At 43.9% G+C, this 26,611-nt stretch overlaps 2 protein-coding genes across 3 annotated transcripts; both read right to left on the bottom strand.

The window, feature by feature from the left end:
• Positions 1-2,505: 2,505 nt before the first annotated feature.
• Positions 2,506-13,705, bottom strand: LOC125999546 (YEATS domain-containing protein 4-like). Of its 2 annotated transcripts, XM_049767625.1 has the most exons (7): positions 13,655-13,705; positions 12,546-12,665; positions 7,426-7,492; positions 7,239-7,333; positions 6,484-6,576; positions 6,310-6,397; positions 2,506-2,672 (listed from the first exon to the last, which is right to left on the bottom strand). In XM_049767625.1, exons 1-7 carry the CDS (start codon positions 13,703-13,705, stop codon positions 2,506-2,508), a joined length of 681 nt encoding a protein of 226 aa, XP_049623582.1. The 2 variants fall into 2 exon arrangements, with proteins under 2 accessions (XP_049623582.1, XP_049623583.1); XM_049767626.1 differs by lacking the exons at positions 7,239-7,333; positions 7,426-7,492.
• Positions 13,706-17,787: 4,082 nt separating this feature from the next.
• Positions 17,788-23,490, bottom strand: LOC125999054 (zinc finger BED domain-containing protein 4-like). The gene is given in 5 exon segments (XM_049767030.1): positions 17,788-17,876; positions 17,879-20,215; positions 20,218-20,401; positions 20,403-21,114; positions 23,393-23,490. Coding segments are annotated over 5 exon segments (3,420 nt in total).
• Between the last annotated feature and the right edge of the window lie 3,121 nt (positions 23,491-26,611).

The following is a 26,611-nucleotide window of genomic DNA, read 5'->3' as shown; positions in this document are numbered from 1 at the left end:
ATTGGTGAGATATGAATGGGGGGATCCAAGGGTAAAGATTAAAGATAGGAGTCAGGGAGACAGTCCATTGGGTAAGGGCCCTTGCCATGCATGTAGCTAACCCAGGTTCCACCTCAGCATCCCATATGGAATACCACTGGGTGTGGCCCCCACATAAAAAGATGAAAGACAACACAGAAATAAGACCTGACAGAAGCAAACCGGTTTCATATTATATTTGAAACCTTGTACTGATCCATGTATAATGTCCAACTTAATTCCATGAACTTTGAGTCCATGAGCCAAAGCATTTAAGGATTTGAGGGTGTCATCTGAAGGATGATTGTACTCAGTACTCATGACTGGACGTATCTCTCATTCGATTTACTGATATACCTCTTTTTTTTTTTTTTTGGTTTTTTGGGCCACACCCGTTTGACGCTCAGGGGTTACTCCTGGCTATGTGCTCAGAAATCGCCCCTGGCTTGGGGGGACCATATGGGACGCCGGGGGATCGAACCACGGTCCTTCCTTGGCTAGCGCTTGCAAGGCAGACACCTTACCTCCAGCGCCACCTACCCAGCCCTGATATACCTCTTAAGCCCCACTCTGAGCTGTGGGCATTGGGATAAGAGTCAGGGAAAGCTCCCTGAGGCCTGAACAACTAGAATGGCCACTCCCCACTTCCGAGGGCCTCCTGTCAGAAACTTCAGACTGCAGAGGTGTAGTTCCAGCACAGTGATAAGTGCCATGATGGAAAAAATAAAGCAACAGAGGAACCAGATCTACTGGGAAGAGAGACAGCAAATAGCTTCAAGGGCCTAGTTATGACTCAATAGAGAAGAATTTCTGCACTACTCATAGGCAATGTTGCCATTTTGGGTGCTGTGTAATTTATGTTAATGCACATGCTTCCAAGATGCCTTTTTGGAGGGATTCCTGTTCCTAGGTTGCCAAGATGGGTCAACAGCCATCACATTTATAATTAACTGTTATTTCATTTTGGGTTTGGGCCACACTGGGGATGCTCAAGGGTTATTTACTCCTGGCTCTGCACTCACCAATTACTACTAGGCATGGTTGTGGCCTACATGGGATGCTGTTAATTGGACACTGGTTGACAGTGTGCAAAGCAAGTGACTTACCTGCTGTGCTACTGTCCAGGCCCTCAAATTAAGTATTACAAGGGCCAAAGAGGCAGCTCCTCCAAGGGTGCTGGGAATAGCCCCATTCATAGTTGAGTGTAGCCCCAAAGCAGAGCTACGGGATGGAGAGACAGTGTTATAAAATTTGAAGTACTTGTTTTCAGACCTGGTTCAATACCCAGCATCACATATGGTGCCCTGAGCACTACTAGGAATGACCCCTGAGCACAGAGCAAGGAGTCGTCCCTTAGTATACCAATATACGGTTGGTATATTCCAAAAACAAACAGCAAAACCAATACATTGGGGAATTGTGTAATCTAAGCAAGAAAGCCTACGGAGGAAAAAGTAAAGATCTTAGCAGTGATATATGAAGCTTCTGTATGTTTCCATTATGTATCTTGTGAATATGAGTAATTAAATATTTTTCAGAAAGAAAGAATAATACTTTTCCAGTTAGGCAAAACAATAATATAATTGCTGCCATCAAAGTGTTTCTATGTGCTAAAATGACTGCTAATAAGAGACATAGTCATGGACCAGAACAATAGCACAGTGGGTAGGGTGCTTGTCTTGCATGCAGGTGTCCTAGGTTTGATCCCTGGCAAGGTATGGCCCATAAACAACAAAAGAGAAGTGGTCACAATACTATGATGACCATTAACTGTAATTCAAGAACTCTGCAAGTGCTTCCAAAAGGAAGAAAAACAACAAGCACAGGATCAGAAACCAGAAATCACCTTTATTGAGTACTTCAGATAAAAAGATGTCCGGATTAGAAAAGAAATTAATAAAGTAAAGATACATTAATTTTTTTTTTTGGGTTTTTGGGCCACACCCGTTTGACGCTCAGGGGTTATTCCTGGCTATGTGCTCAGAAATCGCCCCTGGCTTGGGGGGACCATATGGGACGCCAGGGGATCGAACCGCGGTCCTGATCCTTGGCTAGCGCTTGCAAGGCAGACACCTTACCTCCAGCGCCACCTACCCGGCCCCAAGATACATTAATTTTACTACTAATTATAACTACAAGGGTAGTCTACAAAATCTGTACAAGTCAGACTTTATTGTGAAATTCTGATGCCTATCACAAAATAAGCAATAGGTATAAGGCAATACAAAATTTGAAACTGTGGTTAGCATCAGGGAATTAGCTAGCAATGAGTCGAGAAGTACCTTACGGCTTTCATTTATTATACACACATATTGCTTGAAAGAGTACTAAACATTACAAACAGTTGGACCCTACTGCTGAAAAATCGATGATCAACAACTAAATATGCAGTTTTTCTAAGTAGCATTATACTCCTTAAAGTCCATTTCTCCTTTAAAATTGACTTTATTTTCATTCATCTGACAATGAAGTTCTCTTCACAGTTGTTTATATCTCATTTAGATGATCATCTTCCAGTTGTCTAATTTCATTTTTTAAACACTTTATAGTTTCCATGTTTGCTTTTAATATCTTCGTAAGTCCTGCAATTTCAAGGCTTGTCCTTTTTTGGGCCGCTTCTAATTTTTTTCTGGCTTTCACTTCACGTTCTGCAACTAAGGAAAATACTTTTAAGGAATCATTTCACTTTTCCCACATGTCTAGCTTATGTCATAGAGTGACAAGTATTCCATTCCTTTAAGATTCTTTTCTATGATGAAATGTGAGTAAATTAAGATACATAACATTAAACCCAGGAAGGTGGGTAAGAAAGCCTGAATGCCCAAGAGAGGATAAAAAAATAGTTTCTAGAACTAAGAAGGAAATTCCTAGGGCCAGAGAAATAGCACAGCAGGGAGGGCATTTACTTGCACACTGATGACCCAGGTTTGATCCCTAGCATCCCAGATAGTCCCCTGAACATGCCAGGAATGATCATGAGCGCAGAGCCACGAATAACCCTGGTTCTCACAAGGTGTGGCCCAAAGACCAAAATAAGAAATTCTGGTCACTAACTCATTAGTTTAAGATTCAACAAACATTTCATTTGTCTTCATATACTCAGTAACGTAGAAACAGTGAGGTACACAATTCAACTATCTATGCTAGTGCTTCTCAACTAGTGGGGCAGGACTCCAGGGGTGGCGCGAGGCTCAGTAAAGTGGGGCCCGTTTGACCTCAGCAAACACTGTCATAACAAGCTAAGCCCAGTGTTTATGTCTCTGTATGTCTCTGGAGCTGAGAGTTGCTGTGTCCTGCTTAAAAATCCCTCTTTGAAAAGCTGTGCATTATAGAATCCAGAATCTTTAAATATACCAACAGCAGCCAAAGTGTTAAAAAGTTTCACCGGGACCATGGAGAATGATTCGGGTTAGACAGACTGGTATGCCTGCAGCCCAGAGTCTGTCTTATGCCAATAAACTTCTGGGATGAGGCCTTCTTGTAATCAGGCCAAGGACTTTTTCCCCCCATTTTCCCCATATTTTTCTGGGTCTATGCAAACAACGGCGATTGCCACTGTCACAACTTTACTAGTGTATTTTTTTTAACACTTATCCTTTAAGGAAAAAAAAACAGTTTACTGAACTTAAAAACAAATAGCTGTAGTAGAATGCCTGTCTCGAATACAGGCAGGGGATGGGAAAGGGGGAAGGGGCATTCGAGGGGGGAATGTTACACTGGTGAAGGGGGATGTTCTGTTTGTAACTGTAACCCAACTATAATCATGTTTGTAATCATGGTGTTTAAATTAAAAAAAAGAAAAATTATGCATTGCCAAATGTGCTCATTGTAGCCATTAATCCAGACATCACCTCTGATTAAATAATCAGCTCAAATTATTTTATATATTTTTGTTGTACAGGTTAAAGTTTCTTTAATAAAGAAACTATTTACAGTCACGAGAGGGTCACGAAAATGTTTTCTTCTTTCTGGGGGGGCATGACAGAAAATAATTGAGAAGCACTGATTTATGATAATCTTAAATCTTTTCTTTTTTCCTTCTTATTAATATCTTTATTTAAACACCTTGATTACAAAGATGATTGTAGTTGGGTAACAGTCATGTAAAGAACACCCCCCCTTCACCAGTGCAATGCTCCCATCACCAATGTCCCAAATCTCCCACCTCCCCACCTCACCTCAGCCAGTACTCTAGATAGGCTTTCTACTTCCCTTATTTAATCTCATAGTTATGATTAGTTCTCAAAGTAGTTATTTCTCTAATTGCACTCATCACTCTTTGTGGTGAGCTTCATGTTGTGAGCTGGGCCTTTCAGCCCTCATCACTTTTGTCTCTCAGAGTTATTGCAAAAATGTCTGTTATTTTTCTTAAAACCCACAGATGAGTGAGACTATTTTGCATTTCTCTCTCTCCCTCTTGGCTGCTCAAGGGGTATTTCTTGCTTTATGCTCAGGAGTGAACATAGTCTGTGCTTAAAAGACCACATGTTGCCAGGATTTGAACCACAGCTGGTGACATCCAAGATAAGTCCCTTTATCCCTGTACGAACTCTTTAGAACCCAGAGAGGACTTATTATCTGATTTGGACACTACTCTATTCTCAGAAACATACTATGCCTGGTACATAACCAGTGAATGAGAGATCACAGAACTACTAAAGAGAAACTGCATGGTCAGTGACTAATAGGTTCCACCTGGAATGCTAAATAGAGATGGTTGGCAGTAGCTGCATGGGGGATAAGTAGGAAAATCTGACAAATCAGAGGAAGCTTTACCAGGATTAACAGTCTGTCATTTGGGGATCCACCATTCCTGTATGAATTTGATACTATAGAAAATAATATCCACTAAAAAAGGACAAACCTGACCAAGTCCAAAAAGCTGTATGATCATTAAATAGTAATTAAAAATTATCAGACTTAATCACCAAATCCAAAGCCACCTACAACAGAATCGATACCCAACCTACAGCAAGCTACATGCAGAGGGGATCACTTACACTAGCAGCCCAGGGGGTAAGGGAGGGGTATCGGATGAATACTGGGAATGGGGGGGGGAGGTCAACTTTGGTGGTGGGAATTCCCCTGATTCAGTGTTAATATGTACCTAAAATATTACTATGAAAGATATGTAATCCACTTTGATCAAAACTAAAATTTAAAAAAGATAAAAAAGGACAAACTTGCTCATTATCTACAAACATTCTTAGAACGTCTAAAATTCATTACAAAACTCTTGTTAACAAAGAGCAGAAAACAAAATGACTGAAAAAGGTTAATAACTAAGATGAACAAGAAGCTATGTTTAAATATAATAGAGAAATAAAAGACAAAAGTATGTTAGAGAATTTGAGAGGCTGGTTATCTTTTACCTTTCTGAAATGAGGTCTAATTTGAAAACAATTTCAAATGTCCTTTTGTTGAAATTCTAAAATACATGTATTGATTTTTTAGCTAAAAAATTTACTTCATTTCCTGACACCACACACACACACACAAACCCTGGGATATGGCAATGAGTATGTATGGTTGTTCCAGTGACAATATGCTTCAAGAGTGGAGAAACCCTGAATCTCTTAGGCCACAGGAATTTCCTTCCTTCCCCAATACTAACTGTGCCTAGGAAAAAAAAGTGGGGGAACACCAAACCCTGCCACTCCAGCATTCCTTTTTCTTGTTTTGTTTTGTTTTGTTTTTGATATCATTTTCCTTCTCTTTTTTCTTCGACTTTTTTCTTTCTTTTTCACTCTTGTGAATATTATTTGGTGATTTTCTTTTAGTAGTTGATACCAAATTTTTCTTCTCTTTTCCTTAACCTTTTTATCTCCAATAGAATAGCATAACTTGAATCATTCAGCCTCATAAATTGAGAGGGGGGAATGATGATACCAGGATCAGTCATATGAACATGTAGTGTAAATAAAAAATGACCAGACTGGAACACCAAACCCAAAGTCAATGACAACAGAATAGATACACAATCTACAAAAAGATGTAAAGTGGAGACCAGTTATAGTAGTATTCTGGGGGTGGGGTAAAGGAGGGAGATATGGGAGACATGCTGGGAACAGGAGTGGAGGGAGGACAACATTATTGGTGGTGGGAATGCCCTTCATTCATTGTCACTATGTACCATAAATAATTCTGTGTAATGCACTTCAGTTACAATAAAAATAAAAAAATGACTTCAATATATTATTGAAAATATTAGTCATCACTAAACATACTTTTCTTACTCTACTATATCATAAAACTTTTTTTCAGTAGAAATTAAGAATTTATAGCACTTACAGTTTGTTTCATGCTTATAGGCGCCTAATGTTAGCACATGAGATGTTGTCAATAACTTTTGCATCATTGCTGTAGGATCTTGAAATATCTAAGAGGACGGAATTAATAAAACGTCCAATAACTTCAGAGTTCTATAACTGAAAAGACAATCAAATTCTGATGGTATCTACTTACCATTTCATCATAGAACTCTGAAACCACCTTCTGTTCCCCTAGCATTGCAGAGCTATCTGATGGAAACAGCTTCACTAAATGATACAGGGTTACCTGTGAAGAAAAAAATAGAAGAGACATTGGTGAATTGGCAAACGCAATTGTGACCAATTTCCCAATCTCTGTACTTTAGGTTCTTCAAGGCACAGCATCCCACAGGCAAACACAACAGGAGTAGCACAGTAAGGTTTGCCACCAAAAGCAAAACAACTGAATATTGCCATATCACAAAGTTTGTAGACTCAATTTATTAATAGAAAACAAATGGAAATGGTAACTTTTAAAGTTTTTTTTGCTGTAATAAGATCTCTTTGTGTGTTTCACAGAAAAGCTCAAATTATATGCTTTTGTATTGATTTTATAAAAGGACAATCACTTAATAATGGACAAATTTATTATTCAAGTCAAGAAACATCACGGCATAACTTTACATAAAGTATATCTGAATAAAATGTCAACATGTGGGGGCGCAGCGGTGGAACAAGTTGTAGGGCGTTTGCCTTGCAATCGATAACCTGGGATGGACCCTGTTCAATCCCCCTGAGTGCCATATGGCCCCCAAGCTAGGAGCTATTTCCGAGTGCATAGCCACGAGTAACCCTGGAGTGTCTCCAGGTGTGGCCAAAAATCAATAAAAAAGTCAACATGTACCAGGGTATTAATTACAGTTACATTTTCACAAAACTATAGATTTTTCAAAGATTATCATTACTTACAGGTCTTTCATTAGGATCCAGGAAAAATATTTTGATGGTTGTTTCAAATTCGCCATATCCTGTTTCAGTAATTTCATAAGGTGGTTTAGTAACAACTGAAGAGAGAAGAAAAATAAAATAATTGTAAATCCCTAGTTCTCTAGTTCCTTTAATTTTTTTGTTATAAGTAAAAAACAACGTACTATACCTCTTAAGAAATTGATGTAACTTTCATGCAATTTAAATTGGACTTTCTTCACATAAGCTGACATATCCTAAAACAGAGAGAAATGAATTATGCATAAAAACTTGGAGAAAAATACATTGAGTATATGTACTTTAATTTTACATAATATACCTCCCTTTAAGTATGTGGCATCTAGTTCTTTAAAAGAAATAACCAGGAGCTAGAGTACACAACGAAGGATTGCCTTGGCTTGTAAATGGTCAACCCGTATTTGATCCCTTTAAAGACCAATTCCTACGCGCAGAGCTAGAAGTAACACCTGAATATTACTAACTGTGCCTATGAGGCCCTCCTAAAGACCAGGAAAAAATAAAGCATCAGAAGCCTGAAAATTATTTCACAATTCATAATAAACTAGCACATACATACATATAATTCACTCATTTTTCATTATATTTGATTCGACACATAATGTTCTATTCAATTATGCTTTACCATACATAGTCTACCCCCAATCATTTTTAAACCAAAGAACTCTATAATTGATTTTAAAGAACAAATTGTAGATATAATTAAGTTCAATTAAACTAAGTGATCTAAAAATTTGGGTATAACTTTCAGAGGCTACACTGTGACGCGTGAGCGGTTCATGGGTCCCTGCTGGCACAGGGGCATCTGGAGGAATGATTTTTCTCTCTGGCCTTGGCGTGGCTGCTCTGAGCACACCAGAGGCCCCGGGTCTCGGACAGGGATACATGCAAACTGACTTTCTTTTGCTCTTTCTGAATAATACAGAAGGGTTAAGATGTGGCTACACCATCAAAACTCCAGTTCTCAGGGCCACCCACTGTGTTCAGAACTGGCTTCTGTATCAGTGTTCTTGGGTCACCCCTGGTAGCTCTCAGACCCTCTGGCTGTTCTGGAGCCCATAAAATAAAACTGGACACGGTGATGTTCCCTGAGATGGCCGTGAGTTTCCCCTCAGATGAATGGCCATGCCTGGACACCTCTCAAATTACACTCTCTATGGATGTGATGCTGGAGACCTAGCAGCACCTGTGGGACATAGGACAATGCAGGATGAAGCTTTCACTGATTAAGTGGCTGGAAAAGGAGCCATTGGGGGGAGGCAGAGAGGCAGAGGGGCGTGTTTGGAGAATGCAAAGCACCAGAGCAGAATCCCACCATTCAGCAATTTACTTTTGGAATGGGGTCTCCAAACAGGAGTGAGGTGGAAAGCTGCAAAACCCTCTGTGTTGTGCATGATACTGTGCTGTGGGCCACATCTTTGAGAGAACAGCCTTGCCTGTATAGTGATGGAAATGAGGACTCTGGGGTCATCAGTTCCATTGGGGGCCAGAATGAGGAGAGCGTGCTTGCTTTGGAGACCCAGTCTATTTGTCACAACACTCCTGAGTCTGCTCCATGCAGTCCCTGGATTCAGTACTCCATAGTTCGGTCACTTTCTGCTAGCACCTCTGAGCACCTCATGTCGAGAGGCTCACAAGAATATTTCCATGGAGTGGGACTCCCACAGGCAATCAATGAGACAATGACTTCCATGTGCTTGGCACAGTGATGTGCCCTCAGATACCCCTATTACACAGGATTCCTCTGGCAGTCTAGGTCACTTTGACTCAGATCACCAATGATCTTGAAACTAAGGAAGTTGGAAAAGGCAACAAATGCCATAAATGTCTTGAATATGGCAAGGTCTTCACTTATTCTTCTTCCCCTATTGGACGCAAGAAAATTCATAAGGGAAAAGTCTTATACATGTCAGGAGTGTGGGAAGGCCTTCACTCAATCCTCCAGGCTTATTAGGCATGTGAATACTCATACAGAAGAGAAGCCTTATTCATGTCAGCAGTGTGCAAAGGCCTTCACTCAATCCTTCAGGCTTATTAGGCATGAGAATACTCATACAGAAGAGAAGCCTTATTCATGTCAGCAGTGTGCAAAGGCCTTCACTCGATCCTCATTCCTTATTAGGGACATGACTATTCATACAGGAGAGAAGCCTACATATTAGGAGTGTAGGAAGGCATTCACTCAGTAATCATTGCTTTCTGTCCACATGAAAATTCACACAGGAAAACTAAGTAAATTGATGCCTTTTGAAGTGGTCCATGTAGGGCCATGCATAGACATCTCCATTTAAGGGAACTCAGGCCCACCACATTTATCCCTGGAATTCCTGGTGTGGAGAACTGAGAACCCATAGGGTTCCTCAAAAGGCCTGCTTTGGATGTTTCTGCCCCTGCATGGAGGTTTGATGAATTCCCGAAAAGAGATATGTAAGAGGTGTATTATGGAACACATTAAATTACCTTCATATTATTCGGTCTTTAAATCAACTGTCCATTCTACTGATATTTACAGACAAAATATAGCCTTGAATAAAACCCCTTTCCTGGATACTATTTAGCACTAAAATCAATGACAATGTTTTTCTCATTTTCAAAATGTCCTTGCATCCTCAGTTTCTGATATGCAAAGGTTTAGCCAGAATGCAGATTCTGGGCTATTACCTCTTCCCAGAAAAACGGAAACTACACCTTAGTGGATTTAGCTTTTTCTTGCATTTGACCTCTAAAATAATAGGGCCCATCCCAGTGAAGATTGAGTTCCTAGGATTTTTTCTACTTCTTACTAATCCTTTAGTTTGCATCTGAAGTTAATTTGCTCAGAGCTGCCTTGAGTTGTGACCTCCTTGTCACTCAGAATTCTTACTGCTCACACCCAGAGCTTAATGTATGTTTTACTGCTAAACTCTGCTTTGTAATTGTAAACATTCTTATAAATACCTGTGACTGCCTTTTATCCCATACAAAACCCCCTGCTTAAAGATTAAATATATCACATGCTCTCCAGAAGTTGGGTTCCCACACAATTCATTTCTGTGGTCTCATTTTTTTAAATATTATTCCGTATGCCGGTCCATGTTTCATCCTTAAACAGGAGCCCCTGAAGTGGGCTCATTGAAGCCCACTGAAGCTGTGAGACAGAAGCCACTTGCAGCAGGTCCCCATTTGTTTCCCTTTTGTTAGTGTATCTCAATCATTTGGTATTTTTTGCTCCCCAAGGGGAGGAGTTTGAATTTTCATTTTTGACATTTAGCATTTGACATTTAGCATTTGACATTTAGCAGTGGCTGCTGCATTTTCAACCTCGGCTTATACTCAAGTCACTAAGTTTTCCCAGTTTCAGGGTAAAATTAGGAGGCTCAGTTTATACTGGGGATGGCTTAGACTCGAGTATATACAGTAAATACAGGAGAATACTCATTAGTTATGTGACATAAAAAGTCTTCTCTCGGGAGTCAAGAAAAAGAAAGCATGCACAACAGTTAAGTCACATACAACAGTGGGGTCCACTAAACTATATTATTTGCTTCCAGGAATGCTTCTATTCTCATTAAATCCATACACAGTTTAATTGGGATCATGCCATATCTTAATAATAATGTCTTACTTGTTTCCATCTCAGCATTTATTGTGAAATATTTATGAAGCAAAATGTCACTAACATCTGTAAAGACTCCTTTTGGAATACTTTCACTTTTCCCCTACACTAAAAGTCACTACCAACATAGGGGTTTCATAGATTCTGTTGGCAAATATTAGACTCTGCCTGTGTAGTGGAGAGCAGAAAAGATGACTGCTTTAGTGTATACTCTATTATGCATACATTAGATAAAATGCCATGGAAGGAGCCTGTGCAATCTTTGCAGATTGAACAATTAGAACAAGAGAAACTGATCCTTAAACTAAGACCAAAGGAAACCTTAGGAATGAATGAGGCTTAAGAGTGTTCCTCTGGAAAAGGGAGACTAACTTAGTATTAGTCAAATGTTGATCATTTGAAATGAGACAAAATACAGTTGCAGATATGGGAAGGGAAAAGGTTTTGGAAAGAAAATAAAAAATGGTAGTTTCAACTTGTATCATGAGAAAATGCATAATTATTGATGATGTCTTAAAAAAGGAATTAGACAAAATGGACAGGGATTAAGGCATGCAGACTTAACACTTGATGCAGCTATTCCTGATTCAATCATGGGACCACATCCATGATCCTCCTGGAACCACATAGTACCCCAAGCTACTGGGAACGATCCACAAGCACAGAGCCAGGGTAGCCACGAGCACCACCAGGAATGAGCTCCAGAAATAAAGTTTTAAATGGAAAACAAACTCAAGTGAATTATTCTGTCCTACAATTTACCCAGAATGTAATTTATCTAGCCTTAAATAACTTTTAGTAAACCTAGAATTGTGTATCCATGACCAAACACTCTCAATTTTATTACACACCATGAAACCTCATTAGCAGGGTTTCTCTAAAACCTTTCTACTCACTGACAAGTACTCTTTTGGTATAATCACTTAACTTTGTATCTTTTTTTACTTACCATGTTTCTAATTATCTTTCATGGAGCTTTAGCATGTATTTTTGTATCCTTTTATTGTCTAGTAATATTGCACTATATAGATACTCATATGTAAGTTTTGGTGTGGATTTTGGAAAGTTCTAAGTACAGAATAGGTTACACATTTTGGGGAGGCGGGGCACACCAGGAAGTGCTCAGGGGTTACTCCTGGCTCTGCATTTAGATATCGCTCCTGGCTGACTCAGGGGTTATGATGGATACCGGGATTCAAACCACCTTTCATGTCAGATCGTCTGCATGCAATACAAACAGCTACCACTGTACTATCTCTCCGACCCACTCTTTCAGGAAGTACCTTTTCAATATATATATATAATTTAGGCTGTATTCTAGGTTCTGGAATTCAGCAGCAAAATGGAAAGAACAGCAAAATTATTATAAAATTATAAGTTTAGAAATATTATGGTGAGGGGCCGGGCGGTGGCGCTGGAGGTAAGGTGCCTGCCTTACCTGCGCTAGCCTAGGAGACGGACCGCGGTTCGATCCCCCGGCGTCCCATATGGCCCCCCAAGCCAGGAGCGACTTCTGAGCGCATAGCCAGGAGTAACCCCTGAGCGTTACCGGGTGTGGCCCAAAAAACAAAAAAAAAAAAAAAAAAAAAAAAAAAGAAATATTATGGTGAAATATAATTTAATTCTATGTAAACCAACTGTAGATGAAGATGATCATAGAAGAAACAAATGCCTACCTCATTTATATACGGTTTCACATACACCGTCCACTCGTGGGTATGCCTGTCCTCTTCTCTTTCCTTTCCAAAATAGCGAGCAACATTACCATAAACTATTGGTTTAACGATAGTAACTCCCTAAAAGAAAAAGAATAACTAAATAAAATAAAAAGCACAAATGTGGCTGGAGAGACAGTACAGAAAGTAGAGCATTTACCTTGCACATGGCTAACAATAGGTTCAAATTTCAGTACCCCATATGGTCCTCTGAGCCTACCAGAGTGATTTCTGCAAGCAAAGCCAAGAGTATGCGTTGCGTTATCACCTGTGATGAGGGATTTAAATTGTTTTGCTTTTGTTGTATTGCGGTGGGGGGCACATCTGGCAGTGCTCAGATTACTCTTGGCTTGCTCTGCACTCAGGAAACACCCCTGGCAGAATCAGGGGACTGACTATATGTGATGCTGGGAATTGAACCCAGGTCACCCTGTACAAGCCAAACGTCCTACCTGCTGTGCTATTGCTCCAGACACAATTGATTTTTATGGTACTGACTTCTCAAGCATCATACAAATAGTAGGGCAATTGGCTAGAAAATTTGGGGTAGACTAGAGGTAAGATTTTTTTGTTTTCTTACATGTGTTTGGTTTTATTATTTTGTTTGGGGTATCATCAAGAAATGCCTGGCTCTGGTTTACCTAGTAGAGTTCAGGGAACAATATGCAGTTCCAGAAATTAAAATGGGCTTCGATGCATGCAAGAGATGCACGCACCCCTTTACCATGTCTCCATTCCTTGCAACTGTTTTCTTTCTTTAGTACAGAAAACTTGCAACTAATCAGTAAAACCACAATTTCAAAAATAGTAACACCAAGAAAGGAGCTTTTAAAAATGGATTAAAGACCACATTATCACCAGGAATCTCCCTGAGCACAGAGCAGGTATGTGCTGAGAACAACTCTGTGTGGTCCCCCGACCAAAAATTAATGTAAATAAAAATGAACACTACACTGTGTGAAATCATCAGTGTGAAATCAGAGGGAGGCTCCTGGCCTCTGACAACAATTAGAGGATCTGGGGGTCGAGCCCGGTCCCGCTGGACTCTAGCTGCCTGCCCGGGCACTGACCTGCATTCTCCCGCTGGAGTCAGGCCCGAACTCGGCAATTTTCTGGAACATACTGCCTGAGGAAGAAGCCATGGCGCCTCCACAGAAAGACATGCGGGCCCCTCACACGCCCGAGTCGTCCACGCAGCCCCAAGCAGGGTTCCTTAGGCCACACGCGAGGACCATGGACTGGTGGAGTGGGGAGGTGGGTTCCGGGAGTCTAATCAGGAGGAGTCCAGTGAGGCGGCAGGATTAGCGAGTTGCGCGGGGAAAAGGCACCAAGCACAGTGCGCAGGCGTGAGGGGCGCATGAATGCGTGCTCTGCACTTCCGGAACTACGATTGCTGTTCTTCAATCCAAGGAGACATTAGGTGCATCTTGATTCATGGGACTTGCTTCCTTACAAGGAGCGGACATGGAGCTTGCCACAAACCCAAGTGGGGGGCCCTGGGATAGGACCCTCCTGCCCAGCTCTCAAAGGAGCCCTGAAGACCCCGTAAGCCAGTCTTCCAAATTCCACACTTTGAGATGACCCATCTCTGGTATTTAGGTCCCTCATACCCCAGTAGCAGTCTGTTTTACTATCTTACAACAGCTCTACGAAATGAACACTCAGGCCCTCATATCACTCATTCCAGCGTTTGTTAGTGATTTTTATTATTTTTTGGGTTTGGTTTTGCTTTGGGGGCCACACTTGCTGACGATCAGGGCTTACTCCTGTCTCGGCACTCAGAAATTGCTTCTGCTTGGGGGACCATAAAGGAGGCTGGATATCATATCCGGCTCCATCCTGAATCGTCTGAGTGCAAGGCAAATGCCCTAGCGCTGTGCTCTCTCTCCAGTCCCCTATTTTAATTTCCTAACTTGTGCTCGGTCCATTTAGGCTTTTTACTTCCTTCTCTTTCAGTTTTGAGAAATTACACAACTCTAAGAGTCTATGTCTTCAAGATTTTCTAGACTAAGAGCATACCGTTTCTCGTAGTAACCTAGATTTATATTTTGAATTTATTACTTCCCTCCTCCTCCTCAATTTTTAGTTCGTTTGCTATTCCTTCTAAAGACGTTGAGATGTATGTTTAGCTTGTTTTGAACTTTTACTTTTCTCTGACTAAATAATGCCCTAATTACCATACATTTCCCCCATAGAGCTTTTGTTATATCCCACAGAGTCTGATAGCTTGTATCTTTATTTTGATTAGTTTCAAGTAATCTTTGCATTTCTCTTGATTTCTTCTTTGATCAGATATTAGTTACCAGTGCTTCGATCTTCCATGTTTTAAAGGTTTTCTCTATCTGCCTTCTATGGAACTAGGGACTGAAAACTTATTTTTCACAGTATCTATATTTCTATAATTATCATGTGCTGGGTGAAGGAAAATGTACCTTCTAGAAGAGTAAAACTTAGAGGATAAAAAGTACTGACTTAGGACTCTCAAAATTTCAGACTGTAACATTAGACTCAAAGAAGAACTGTGACTGTTTCATTTAATGCATTGCTGTAAGCCTTTTCAAAGTTATTCCCAGCTTCAGGGAAGATGCTTTGTTTATTTTCTTGTTCATAAAAAATGACCCTTAGCTATATTTCTGTCATGTTAACCACAGATTTGTTCACTGCAGTTGCCCAATAATACAACCAGAATGCAAGTCTATCCATAGGGTCTATATACTTAGCTATGAAAACGGAGGTTTCACATTACAAACATATGGTTCATCTCAGTTACTAAGCCTAGTTATCTCTTCCAGTCTGTCTCTACTTGTACTACATAAATGTACACAGTCCACATGACTGGAGATATCCAGAATCCGTTGAAGCCCAGTCTAGAAAAACTGAGTACAGTTGAGGAAATGGATGAATCGAGTCTTTCTACCTTTAGTTTTGATGAGCCCCAAAGACAGGAAATCTGTTTTTGCTGTCAATGTTAGACACGCTGTCAGAGCTTAGAAATGTATTTTTACCAGGGTCTCTAATGAATCAGAGACAGTGTAAAGAGACAGTAGAGAAACAACATGGTCTTTGGGGGATATGTCTAAAATTTTTTTGAACTGACCTTGTGTTTAGCTAGTAATATGGGGCATTGATGTCTATGCATGATTCAGTTTGGCATGATGGCACTGGCATAAGGACACTTTGCTTCAGGTGCTTCACATTTAATATTACATAAGAATTAGGGAGAAAGCAATTACCTGATGCTAATTTAGTATCAGTAGATCTGGATGTGAAAAATCAGATTTTGTAAGCAGCTTGCTTTGATCAGACAAAGTTCAGAGTCCACAGGGAAGTCTGGTACTTTAAACACGAAGCAACCTACAATACAATGTGTCCGGTATGATATACAGATATGGCAAACTCTAGTTCCCATCATTCTGACTTATACCGAACATAGCAAGATGGTAAAAGCATGGGAATGCAGAAAATGAATTAGTAGATGATTCAGAGACACTGTGTCATATACTATGTGACCTTCTCATTAAGAAAAAGAGAAATGAAAAAAGCATAAAGGTAGGGATAATCAACAATTGAAATCTCTCTTTGCTACATGACTGAAACCCAAACACAATCATGTATGTAATCAAGGTGTTTATATATATATGTATATGTATATAACAACATTCCTTGTAAAGTTTGAAAAAAAAATCTCTCTTTGCATCAATCACCTGGTGATGATTTATTCTTTATTTAGAAAATCACAAATAAAAAGTTTAATTTCAGAAACTGAATTCACCATTTATAAATACAATCAGGCATAGCTAAACAATACTGTATTTTCTCAAAACTTTGCAAAAGTTCACAAGGGGCAGTGGCTGTTTCACCCAGAATATCTAACTGGTTTGAAATGAGACTACAAACCCTTTCCTAAAATGCTGAAGTGAAACCTTGAACTCGGGCTGTTTAAAGAATCTGACGATCGATACTTCATTTGGAGATCCTTGAGATTCTGAAATAGCATGGTGATGACTGGATCTTCCCTAGTTTAAACTTATAATACCAACAATGATAAGGATAATAATAAAATAATAATAATAAACATATAATAATAATAGCCAACACCTGAAGCTGCCCTTCACGCGGTTAGGGTGCTGCAACCCTCCCTGGCAGCCACCCCGCAGATGACGCTTCCTATTCAGGGATGTGGTCAAACCGAGGGCAGAGGCACTCATGTCAGAAATGGGCTTCACAGTGGAGAGGCAGTGAGTCGAGCCTGGGGAATGGGACTCATAGAACTGGGATTGCATGCCATGACTTCTATCTGCTGGCTGGAGGACCCACATCACAAGAGCCATGATAGAGGGGGCTTCTCAAGTTCAATGAGCAGGGAAAAACTGAATGCAAAACTGGGAAAGGGAAATCCTCGTTACCAAGTCGCCACAGAATGGACATTCTGGGCTATGCCAGGGTGGTGTGTTTGTCTTCGAATGCCACATGGCTACAGGGGTAAACAGTTACATTCCAGGATAAGCTGCCCTCAACACATGTACGTGCCTGCAACTACACACTGCTCAGTCAGGATGGCTTGGACTCCACCTCTTATTTCCGCATTTCATTCCACAAGTGCTAAGGCTGTTTGATTGCAACTAAAGCAAATTTAAGGAGACCACAAGACTTGATTTGTGGGGCTGCATAATTGAAAACAAAGTCTACAGAATCAAACTGCTGACATCTTCTCTGCCCCTCTAGTACAGCAAACACTCGCCCTCAACTTCCAAAACCTTGACAGTTAGGATTGGAACCAGATCATTCTCTTACATAATTGATGGACAGGTGCACTTAGTGGGAGGCCACGTGGGCCTGGCCACAAGGAACAAGGCACAAACTGGTGCTGTAGCGACAGGGCAAGCCCCACCCCCCACCGTGGACCTGAGTGCCAGGCTTGTGCCGCCCAGAGCGGACAGAACAAGCCACTGCCCCAGATCAACAGCTGATGCCTGCTGAGCAATAATACTTTCAGTCAGGCTACTCCATCTGAGATTCAATATTAAATACATATACATATATCTGTTTGGGTTTTGGGTCAGACCCGTTGATGCTTAGGGGTTACTCTTGGCTATGCAAGTGCTCCTGGCTTGGGGGAACATATGAGACAACAGGGGATCATCAAACTGTGGGGAGCCACATGCAAGGCAAACACTCGACCTCTGCACCACAGCTCCATCCCCTAATATTGGAAGTCTATTAAGGGAAGGTTTACATTTAGAAAGATGAGTTTTTCAAAGTGTTCCATCGTGAGCCTGGACCGGCCAACGCCATCATGCTCGGAGGGCAGCCCAGGAACCTGAAGGCCAGTATGGAAAGACTGGGCCAGGCCTCCCTCTTCAGGTTCCAGTAGGTGAGGGGGTCACAGCTAATTTCCAGCACCTCCTCCGCCAGGTAGGCTAGCACCGTGTCTTCAGGCAATGGGGCACTGTCCCGAGGGCCCGACTTTTTCACCGAGGCCAACAGGGACCATAGGCTCTCCTTACTTGAGGAGCCCTGCACAGGGGCAGCTGGGTCATGCCTGCTGCAGACGGGCCTGTGGTGTGAGGCAGGATTCAACATCTTGAGTTCTCTGATGAGATCCTGCCTGTAAAGCTCGGCCTCCTCCTTGGAGAACAAAGAGGCTTTGTAGCGGGGGTCCAGCAGGGTGGCAAAGAGGTAGCTGGGGTTGTGCAGCATGGCAGTGAGGCAGCTCCCCACGCCCTCCTTCAGAGACTTGAGAATGGTGTCGATGCCCATGGTCTCCTCAAACAGCATGTCGATCTTCCTGTGGAGGATGTACATCATGGGGATGACCTGGCTGAGCGTGGCCGTGCGGGTGCTCATCTCGCAGCTAGCAGCGTCGAAGGACCTCAGGGCATGGCACACAGACTGCATGCCCTCCCACTGGTCGAAGCTGATGATCTCGGGGAAGTGGCACTCGATGGCCAGCTCGAGGACGGCCCTCTTCTGCTCGATGAGCCGCTCCAGCATGTGGAGCAACGTGGTCCACTTGGACGGCTCGTCCTGAACGAGGGTGTGCTGGGGCAGTGCGTACTCCTTCTGCAGCTCAGCCAGCTTCTCCTGGGCTCAGGGAGACCGCTGAACCCACTCACAGGTCTTGCGGGCGATGCTTAGCAGGTTCTGGACCATCCTCTGGGTCTTGAAGGCCTCGCTGAGGATGAGACTGAGGGTGCGGTTGAAACACTGCACGCTGGTGAGCTCGCCCTCACTCAACGTCTTCCCTATGCTCAGGTTGTCTGTCACCATGATGCCCATCTGGAGGCCGGTGGAGCTCACCCAGGCCTCCCACCAGCACTCCATCTGCTTCTGGAGGCTGTTGCCATGACAGCCATAGTCGGCCTGAGACACATCCAGCAGGGCTGAGCAGTGGTGGTCCTCACAGTGCAGCCGGACAGAGGACTCAAAGGTCACCCAGTGGGCAGTGAGCATCAGGTACTCCGGGGTCTGGCTGCTCTCCCACACCCCCAAGGTGAAGTGGACCACGCCGCTCTCGGCCTTCCTCAGGCTGGCCTTGACGATGCGTTTCACGCTGTCGTACATGTTGGGGATGGCGGTCCCGGAGAAATAAGCCGGGGAGGGCAAGGAGTACCAAGGGTTCAAGTAGCCAAGCAGCCTGTTGAAGCCGACGTTATTCATGAGCGAGTAGGGCTGGAGGTCCATGGCCATCATCTCAGCGACGAGCCTCGTGATTTTTTGGGCAACCGGGTGAGACTCTTCAGCGTTGCTCTTGGAGGATGTGGACACGTCTGTGCTCATGGGAACAGGGGGACCTGGAGAAGAGGGCCGGGCAGTGTCCGGGACGTCAGTCTTCAGCACCACGCTGCTGTGGAACCTCTGTAAGTGCCTGGACAGGAGACAGCTGGTGCCCAGATTGGCCGGCTTCTTGTCCGTGCTGATCATGTGGCCACAATGCAGGCAGATCACTTTAGTCGGCTCTGTGGAGCAGATGGAGAAATGATTCCACAAGGTTGAGGTCTTTTGGCTGCACACAGCCTTGAGACTGTCCACGGGTGGCAGAGAGACGTCCACATCCTTGGTCTCATTGCATGAGAGGTCCCTCTGCGAGACCTCGAACCTGAGTCTCTTCATGACTCGTTGGTTCTGTTGGAACAAGGCTCCAGACTCGGGCAGCTGAGGGCTGGGTCCGGCATCTAGCTTCTCCCTGGGATTCAGAGGCGACTGCAGGTCCTCAGGCAGCTGGTGAGGGGAGGACAATGCAGATGGGGACACTGGGACCCAATTCCCCAGGGATGATGCCACGGAGCTGGGCTCTGGATCTGGTGGTGGCAGGGCAGGCAACAGTGCGGGGAGCTCAGCCTGCAGGGGTGGGGGGCCAGGATCGCCTTCATTTTCCTGCAGCTTGATGGTCTTGTGAGCACGCCTCAAGTGGCGGATGAGGCAGCTGGTGCCCAGGCCGCGGCCACTCCTGCCGAGACTGGACTCCTTCATGCAGTGGATGCACATGGCCTTGGACCTGTCCAGCCGGGACAGGTAGAAGTGCTGCCACACGACCGAGCGCTTCCGAAGGCTCTGCTTGCTCTGAGGGACCAGGAGGCGCCTCTGGAAGGCATTCTTCAGAGCATCATCATCATGCAGTGTTGGGAGAAGGCAGGGGGCTCCCCCAGGGCTTCCTCCCGGCAGTACTTGTCTGAGCTGGACAGGCTGGAGGAGGCTTCATCACAAGAGACGTCGGAAGTCACAGTCTCCTCTGCCAGCTGGTCAGGAGAGAGGATTTTGAAAGCCCTTTGGGGGAACGCCTCCAGGCTGAGGATAGGAGAGAGGACGGGGCTTCTGGTCCCCGCCATGGGAGGGCTGTGGCAACAGCAGCTGCGTGGGGGCTGAGGAGGGTGGGGCGGCCTCGCTGCCCTCCTCAGGGTTGAGCACGGTGGGGTGCACCAGCCTCATGTGCCTCATGAGGCACCTGGTGCTCAGGTCCTTCTCTTTCTTGCCGAGGCCTAACTTCTTCATGCAGTGCCTGCAGGTGGCTTTCGTGCTGTCCCAGGGGGAGACCAAGAAGTGCTTCCAGACCGGAGACATCTTTCTGGAGCTGGTACTGCGGTGGAACTGGAGGCTCTGGGCCCCATCAGGCAGGGTGCTGCTGTTCTGGAACAACAGGGACCTGCCTTCCTCCTCCTCACCTGCGGGGCCTGAGAGCTTTCCAGGCAATGCCACACAGTGCTGCCTCCCGCCTGCGCCCTGGGCTGGCTCACCTCCGTTGTCAGCCTGGGCATTGCCCTCCTGCTGCTGCTGCTGCTTCCAGCCCACCCTCTCCAAGCCACCGGGATCCCCACCATCATCTTCCTCTCTCCTGACAATGATCTGAATTTTATCAGACAGACAGCCACCATCCCCTGTGGAACGACTTTCTGGGTTCCCTGCCATCACTACTATTCCGGCAGCTTTATAGCGGCTGCTTGTGAATGAAGGTGCCCCTGCAAACACGTGCCTCGCTGCATCAACAAAGCCCCAATGAGGCCCGGGACCCGAGAGCCATCCGGTGTGATCCCTAAAAAAAAAAGAAAAAGAAAAAAGAAAAGAAAAACACTCTCACTCACTCTTTTATTGCCTCAACATTGCAAATTATTGCTATACAGAGTTTCTTACCATTTTCAGCTTCATTTCTAGTTGTATGTAGGAATAGTTCTCCCAATAAAATATTCAGTCCATAAAATTTAAAGCAAGTGGCTTTAAAATGCTCTTAGCACGTGACGCCACAAAACTGAGAAAATAATTTTCATTCAAATGGATTAAAAACCTTTCTTTTCAGCTCATATGCCTGTCAAATCCTGCCACGAGTTTATGATTATATTAAGTGACAATTGATAGTTTTGTTCAAGTTTGCACTGGTTAAGAGGGGTGTTGATTTTTGCAACTGAGACCCAACTACAAACATGTTTGTAATCACGGTGCTTCAATAAAGATACTATTTTCAAAAATAGAAATTCCCTGCGTGGAAACCACACACACACACACACACACACACACACACACACACACACACACACACTCACTCACTCACTAACTCACTCCTCACTCACTCACTCACTCACTCACTTTGTTGTCTGGGATTAAACCCACAATTTCACAAGTAAAATATGCACTCTATATTGCTGAGCTCTGTCCCTGACCCACAACAGGTTCTCTGTTTAACATTTAAAAAAGTTCACGAACAATACTTTTGAATTGTGAAATAAAATAAAGATATTTGATGAGTTTTATTATAGATATGTGTTTGCAGTACAAAAATTCTTAAGTGTCTGTCAATATCTTATTTGATTTTGGTTTTGGGGTCACACTTGGCAAGGTTCTGCACTCAGGAATCACTCCCAAGAATGCTCAGAGAACCAATTGACAGGCCAAGGATAGAACCTGGTTGGGCAAATGCACTACTTGCTGAACTATGACTCCGGTCTCATCTTTCTTGATTTTAAAGACACGTGTATTGAACAGAGTGATGATAGTACAGCAGGTTGAGAGTTTGCTTTCCCTGCAAACGACCCAGTTTTGGCAGAAAATGAGCAAACAAATAAATAAATACATAAATGCCTATCTTGAATACTTAGATTCAAAACCTGGAACATATTGGGTACAATGCTTGCTTGGCTAGCTGATGCACTTGATTCGATCCAGCCTCCTATAGCTGCTAAGCTTTCACTCAGGCCCCTCTTTTCTATGAGTGCAGGGCCAAGAGGAACCCCTGAGTGTCAACGGGAGTGGCCACCCAAAAATAAAATAAATTATAAAGTTCAAATATGTAAACCACTTAAATTGAAGATGCTGATTTTGTTTCAGAATGCTGTCTACCCACAAAATTTATACTTTGAAATAGTAACTCCCAACGTGCTGAAATAATAGTCCGAGTCTTTGAAAGACACTTAGGTCAGGAGGGCAAAAAGTAAGTGAATGAAATGGATGCCTTCTAAAATAGCCTATGAATGTGAGTGGGGCTTTGTCTTTCAGAAGGGACTGCTAAGATTTGTGTTGGGAATGGACACTTGTGAAGGGTTGACTGTTTGAATAGTGTAGGACTGAAACTCAACCATGGAATACTTTTTACACTGTATCTAGTGTTGATTCCATAATAGGATTATATCGGTAATAACAATCACCACACTGAAATTTTTCAGACTTTTGATGACAAGATTCAAACGAATATTTTTGCCTAATTTCACTTCTTTTACCTCAAAAATTGCAAGTTAATATAGCTATGCCTGATACATGATAATTATTTTAAGAAGTTTTCTAATTTTTATTTTTAAAATAAGATTTGAATCGGGGAGTGTTTAGAATTTACCTGATCTCCTGAACACCACCTGAAAAATAGAACCATAAATAATGCTTATTTGATGCCAGGAATGATGAGTTATTGTCTGATAACAATATATACTTAGTTTCATTTGTATATCATATTTGTAGGGAGATGTGATTGAGCTCAAGTCTGCCTTTTAATCTTCTTTCTCTTACTGGGGACAACAAAGTTTGATAGGTCTGTAATTCAGGTGAATGCTGTGTTGAGAGACTAAAGACCAGCAGTATCAAATTGATGCCATTTCCTTCCCATGTTAAAGAGATACTGTGTGTATGCAATTATTTTCCTGTTTGGGAAAACTGGGATAGAAATATGTCGACTGCTTGTGAAGAAAAATTGTTACAAATGAATAAAATGAAGCGATTTAGAGAGATGAAGATAGATTTAATATAGACTAGAACAATGCTTTATGATTCAGAATAATAGATTTTAATAAAATATTATTAGATCCATCGGCGTGTGAGGCTTGTGGCACGCTGGGCATGCGGGGCGTGGCGGGAAGTCTGGCAGGAACTGCAGGGGGCGTGCTTTTAGGGAGTCGAGTGGGGCCAGCCGGCCTGGGGTGGCGGGCATGGCCGAGGCCAGGATGAGGCGGGAGCTGCTGCCGCTCATCTACCAGAGTCTCCTACAGGCCGCCTACATGCGCGAGGCACGGAAAGTGAAGGAGCAGAGTGGCCAGAAAAGTTTCCTGGCACAGTCTGTAACCCTTCTGGACATCTACACACACTGGCAACAAACCTCAGAAGTGGGCCAGAAGCGCAAGGCCGAAGACGATGCAGTACTCCAGGCCAAGAGGACCCGGGTATCAGACCTTGTCAGCAGCTCTCAGAGCTCCGAAGAGGAGGAGGAGGCAGAAGCAGACACCCTGAACCAGTAAGAAGAGCCCTCCCTGCTTGCTGGGCCCTCAGAGGTGTCTCTTTGTTGCCCCAACCTTGGAATCTGAGAGTGAGGAGGAGACAACTGCCACAGTGATGGGACAGGTACAATCTGTGAGAAAAAGCCTCCCCACAAAAGTTGCTTTGATGCCTACCAAAGGAGCCTCGGGTCAGGTACTCTCTCGGAAGGCGGGGCCTTCAGCAATCCAGACCTGGACTGAGATGTCCGAAGAGTGGACAAGCAGTGAAGAGGAATCAGACAGTAAAGAAGCAGCTAAGACTTCAGCCCAGGCAAAGGCTTCAGTGAAAACCCCACAGACAAAAACTACCCCGCTTCATCTCCCAGAGCAGCTTTACCTAAAGGGGCCACAGCATCCAGAAAAACAATCACTACAGCTGCCCAAGCCGAGCAGGGGTCCCCAGTCAAGAGGAAACCCACAGCCAGAACTCCTCAAAGCAGTGCTCTCCTAACACGGAGCCCAGCGTGTGTGCAGGCTGCCAGCAAAGGAGTGGTGGCCACAGCACAATCCCCACCAGCACCTGTTGTAGCTGAGGAGGAGGCAGACAGCAGTGAGGGAGAGACACCTACTTTGGTGAAGCCCCCAGGGATGAATTCCCAGGTCAGAACTGCTTCATTCCCTGCCAAGGGGTCCCCCAGCAAAAGGGCTGGCCCAGCATCTGCTGGAAAGGCAGACTCCACAACCACTCAAGGAGGGAGGCACCAGGAGAACTCGGAAAGCAGCAGTGAAGAGTCTGACAGTGAGGAGGAGGAGGAAGAAGAGGAGGAGGAGTCAGCCACAGGGAACACCATCCAGAAGGAGGATAACTCCAAAATTTCCAAAAGGAAGAGCCTGGCCTCAGTGACCCAAAAGAAGAGCCCAAAAGAGTCCTCGGATAGCAGCGATGAGTTGTCAGCAAGCCACGTGATTAAACTCCCTCTGATTTTTGTCGACCCTAAACGTAGTTCAACTGGCCCAGCAGCTGCCTCTGCATGAACCCAGACTGCAGGCAGCACAAGGAAGGCCCGGGCCTCAGCGAGTGAGGATAAGGATATGATCCCTGCCACGCAGTGCTCCATTCCTGCTGTTAACCTCAGTATGGTGAGTGAGCCCACGACCCCCACGAAGAGCACCCCAAAAACCCCTGCTTCTGAAACGAGCAGCACCAAGACCTCCAGCCGGATCATGGATGGCAAGAAACAGCAGGCAGCAGGCACACAGGTGGACAGTGCTCCAAGGACCCACCCTGGGACCACACCTCAGGGTACCACCACACAGGCCCGTGTCGCTGCCAAGCCCAGAAAATCTGAGGTTCCTGCAATCTCTCGGGCTATCACTTCCTCCAGTGACAGTGATAGCAGCAGTGGCTGTTCTTCAGAGGAGGAGAACCAGGGGCCCCAGAGGGCCCATTCGGCCTGCAGCTTTGGTGCAGCTTCAAGCAGGGATACAATAGTGGAGGAGACCTTAGCAGCATCCAGTAATGACAAGATGCTAGTGCCCTCCCATTCTCTCTCTCAGGTTGTGACCTCTCGGCCGATCTCAGCCACTTCCCATCCTTCAGAGGCCAATCCCAGGTCAGACCCCAGTGCCTTGGGTTTTTTTACTCTGGTCACCAAAGATGCTCCCAATGGCAAGCAAGGGCAGAGCCCCAACAAACAACAACTGTCATCTCACCTAAAGCAGGCAATAAAGAGTCTGGCATCACCTCTCAGAAACCCCGGAAGCCCAAGAAGGGGACTTTAGCCCCCAGGCCTCAGTGGTAGCCCTGAAGAGTGACACACAAATAAAATAAAGAGTGGGACGCAAGTGCAGGCCTCAGTAGTAAAGATGCTGGCCGAGCTGCTGGACCAGGAGAGGAGGAAGGCCCTGGAGTTTACCAAGGATAGTGATGGCCACTCAGCCTTCAAATGGAAGCTGCAGGGGGACCAGGCAAGTACCAAGGTCCAGGAGGAGGACGAGGAGGAGGAGGAGGAGGAGGAGGAGGAGAAGAAGAAGAAGAAGAAGAAGAAGAAGAAGAAGAAGAAGAAGAAGAAGAAGAAGAAGAGGAAGAAGAGGAAGAGGAAGAGGAAAAAGAGGGAGAGGAAGAGGAAGAAGAAAACAGGTTTTCGGTCCCAGGAGACCTGCCAGAAGAAGTGCAGGGGCAGGCAATTTTTAAAGGTGTCAGCTCAAAGGACAAGAAGGAGAAGAGGAAGTCCAACAAAAAGTCAAGGAAAAAAGGAAAAGAAGAAAGCATAAAAGGCCTCAACCAAAGATTCCAGTTTACTATTGCAGAAAAAAAGAAGGCAGAGCAGGCTGTCTGAAGGACCAAGTAGCAGGGACAGTTGCCAAATTGTGATCAGCCGCCTGCCTCTGCCCTTCGCCCGCCATGTTTTGGAATCTTACGTTTGTAATCTCCCTTCCCTCTGCGACATGTCCATACTGGCCAGGCCCAGGAGCCTGCAAAGAGGCTGGTACATGATGAAGTGCCAGCTCTTGTGACCTCACTCACACCTACTCCTGACTCTAGTCGTGTCCCGGGACACTGAGTGTAGATGTGTACAGTATATATATCTATATCTATATATATCTAAATCTATATATCTATATCTATATATGTATTTAAGTGATCTGCCTTTCTCCCTCAGACCCATTTTAAGACTTAAGCCTAATTTACATAAATTCTCAAACATAAAAATGACATCAAACATCCTATTAGTCCAAAATGCTACAGATATAGAGATTGTAAAAAGAAGATATGAAGAAATTCTTATACTTGGAGACTGAACAAACAGCACACTGATTAATAACAGATAGGGTAATAAGAAAATTAAGGAATACATC

The sequence above is a fragment of the Suncus etruscus genome, chromosome X, assembly GCF_024139225.1.
Source record: "Suncus etruscus isolate mSunEtr1 chromosome X, mSunEtr1.pri.cur, whole genome shotgun sequence".
Classification (NCBI taxonomy): Eukaryota; Metazoa; Chordata; class Mammalia; order Eulipotyphla; family Soricidae; genus Suncus; species Suncus etruscus.
The sequence above is the reverse complement of the archived record's forward strand: the minus strand, read 5'-3'. Positions and strand labels throughout refer to the sequence as shown.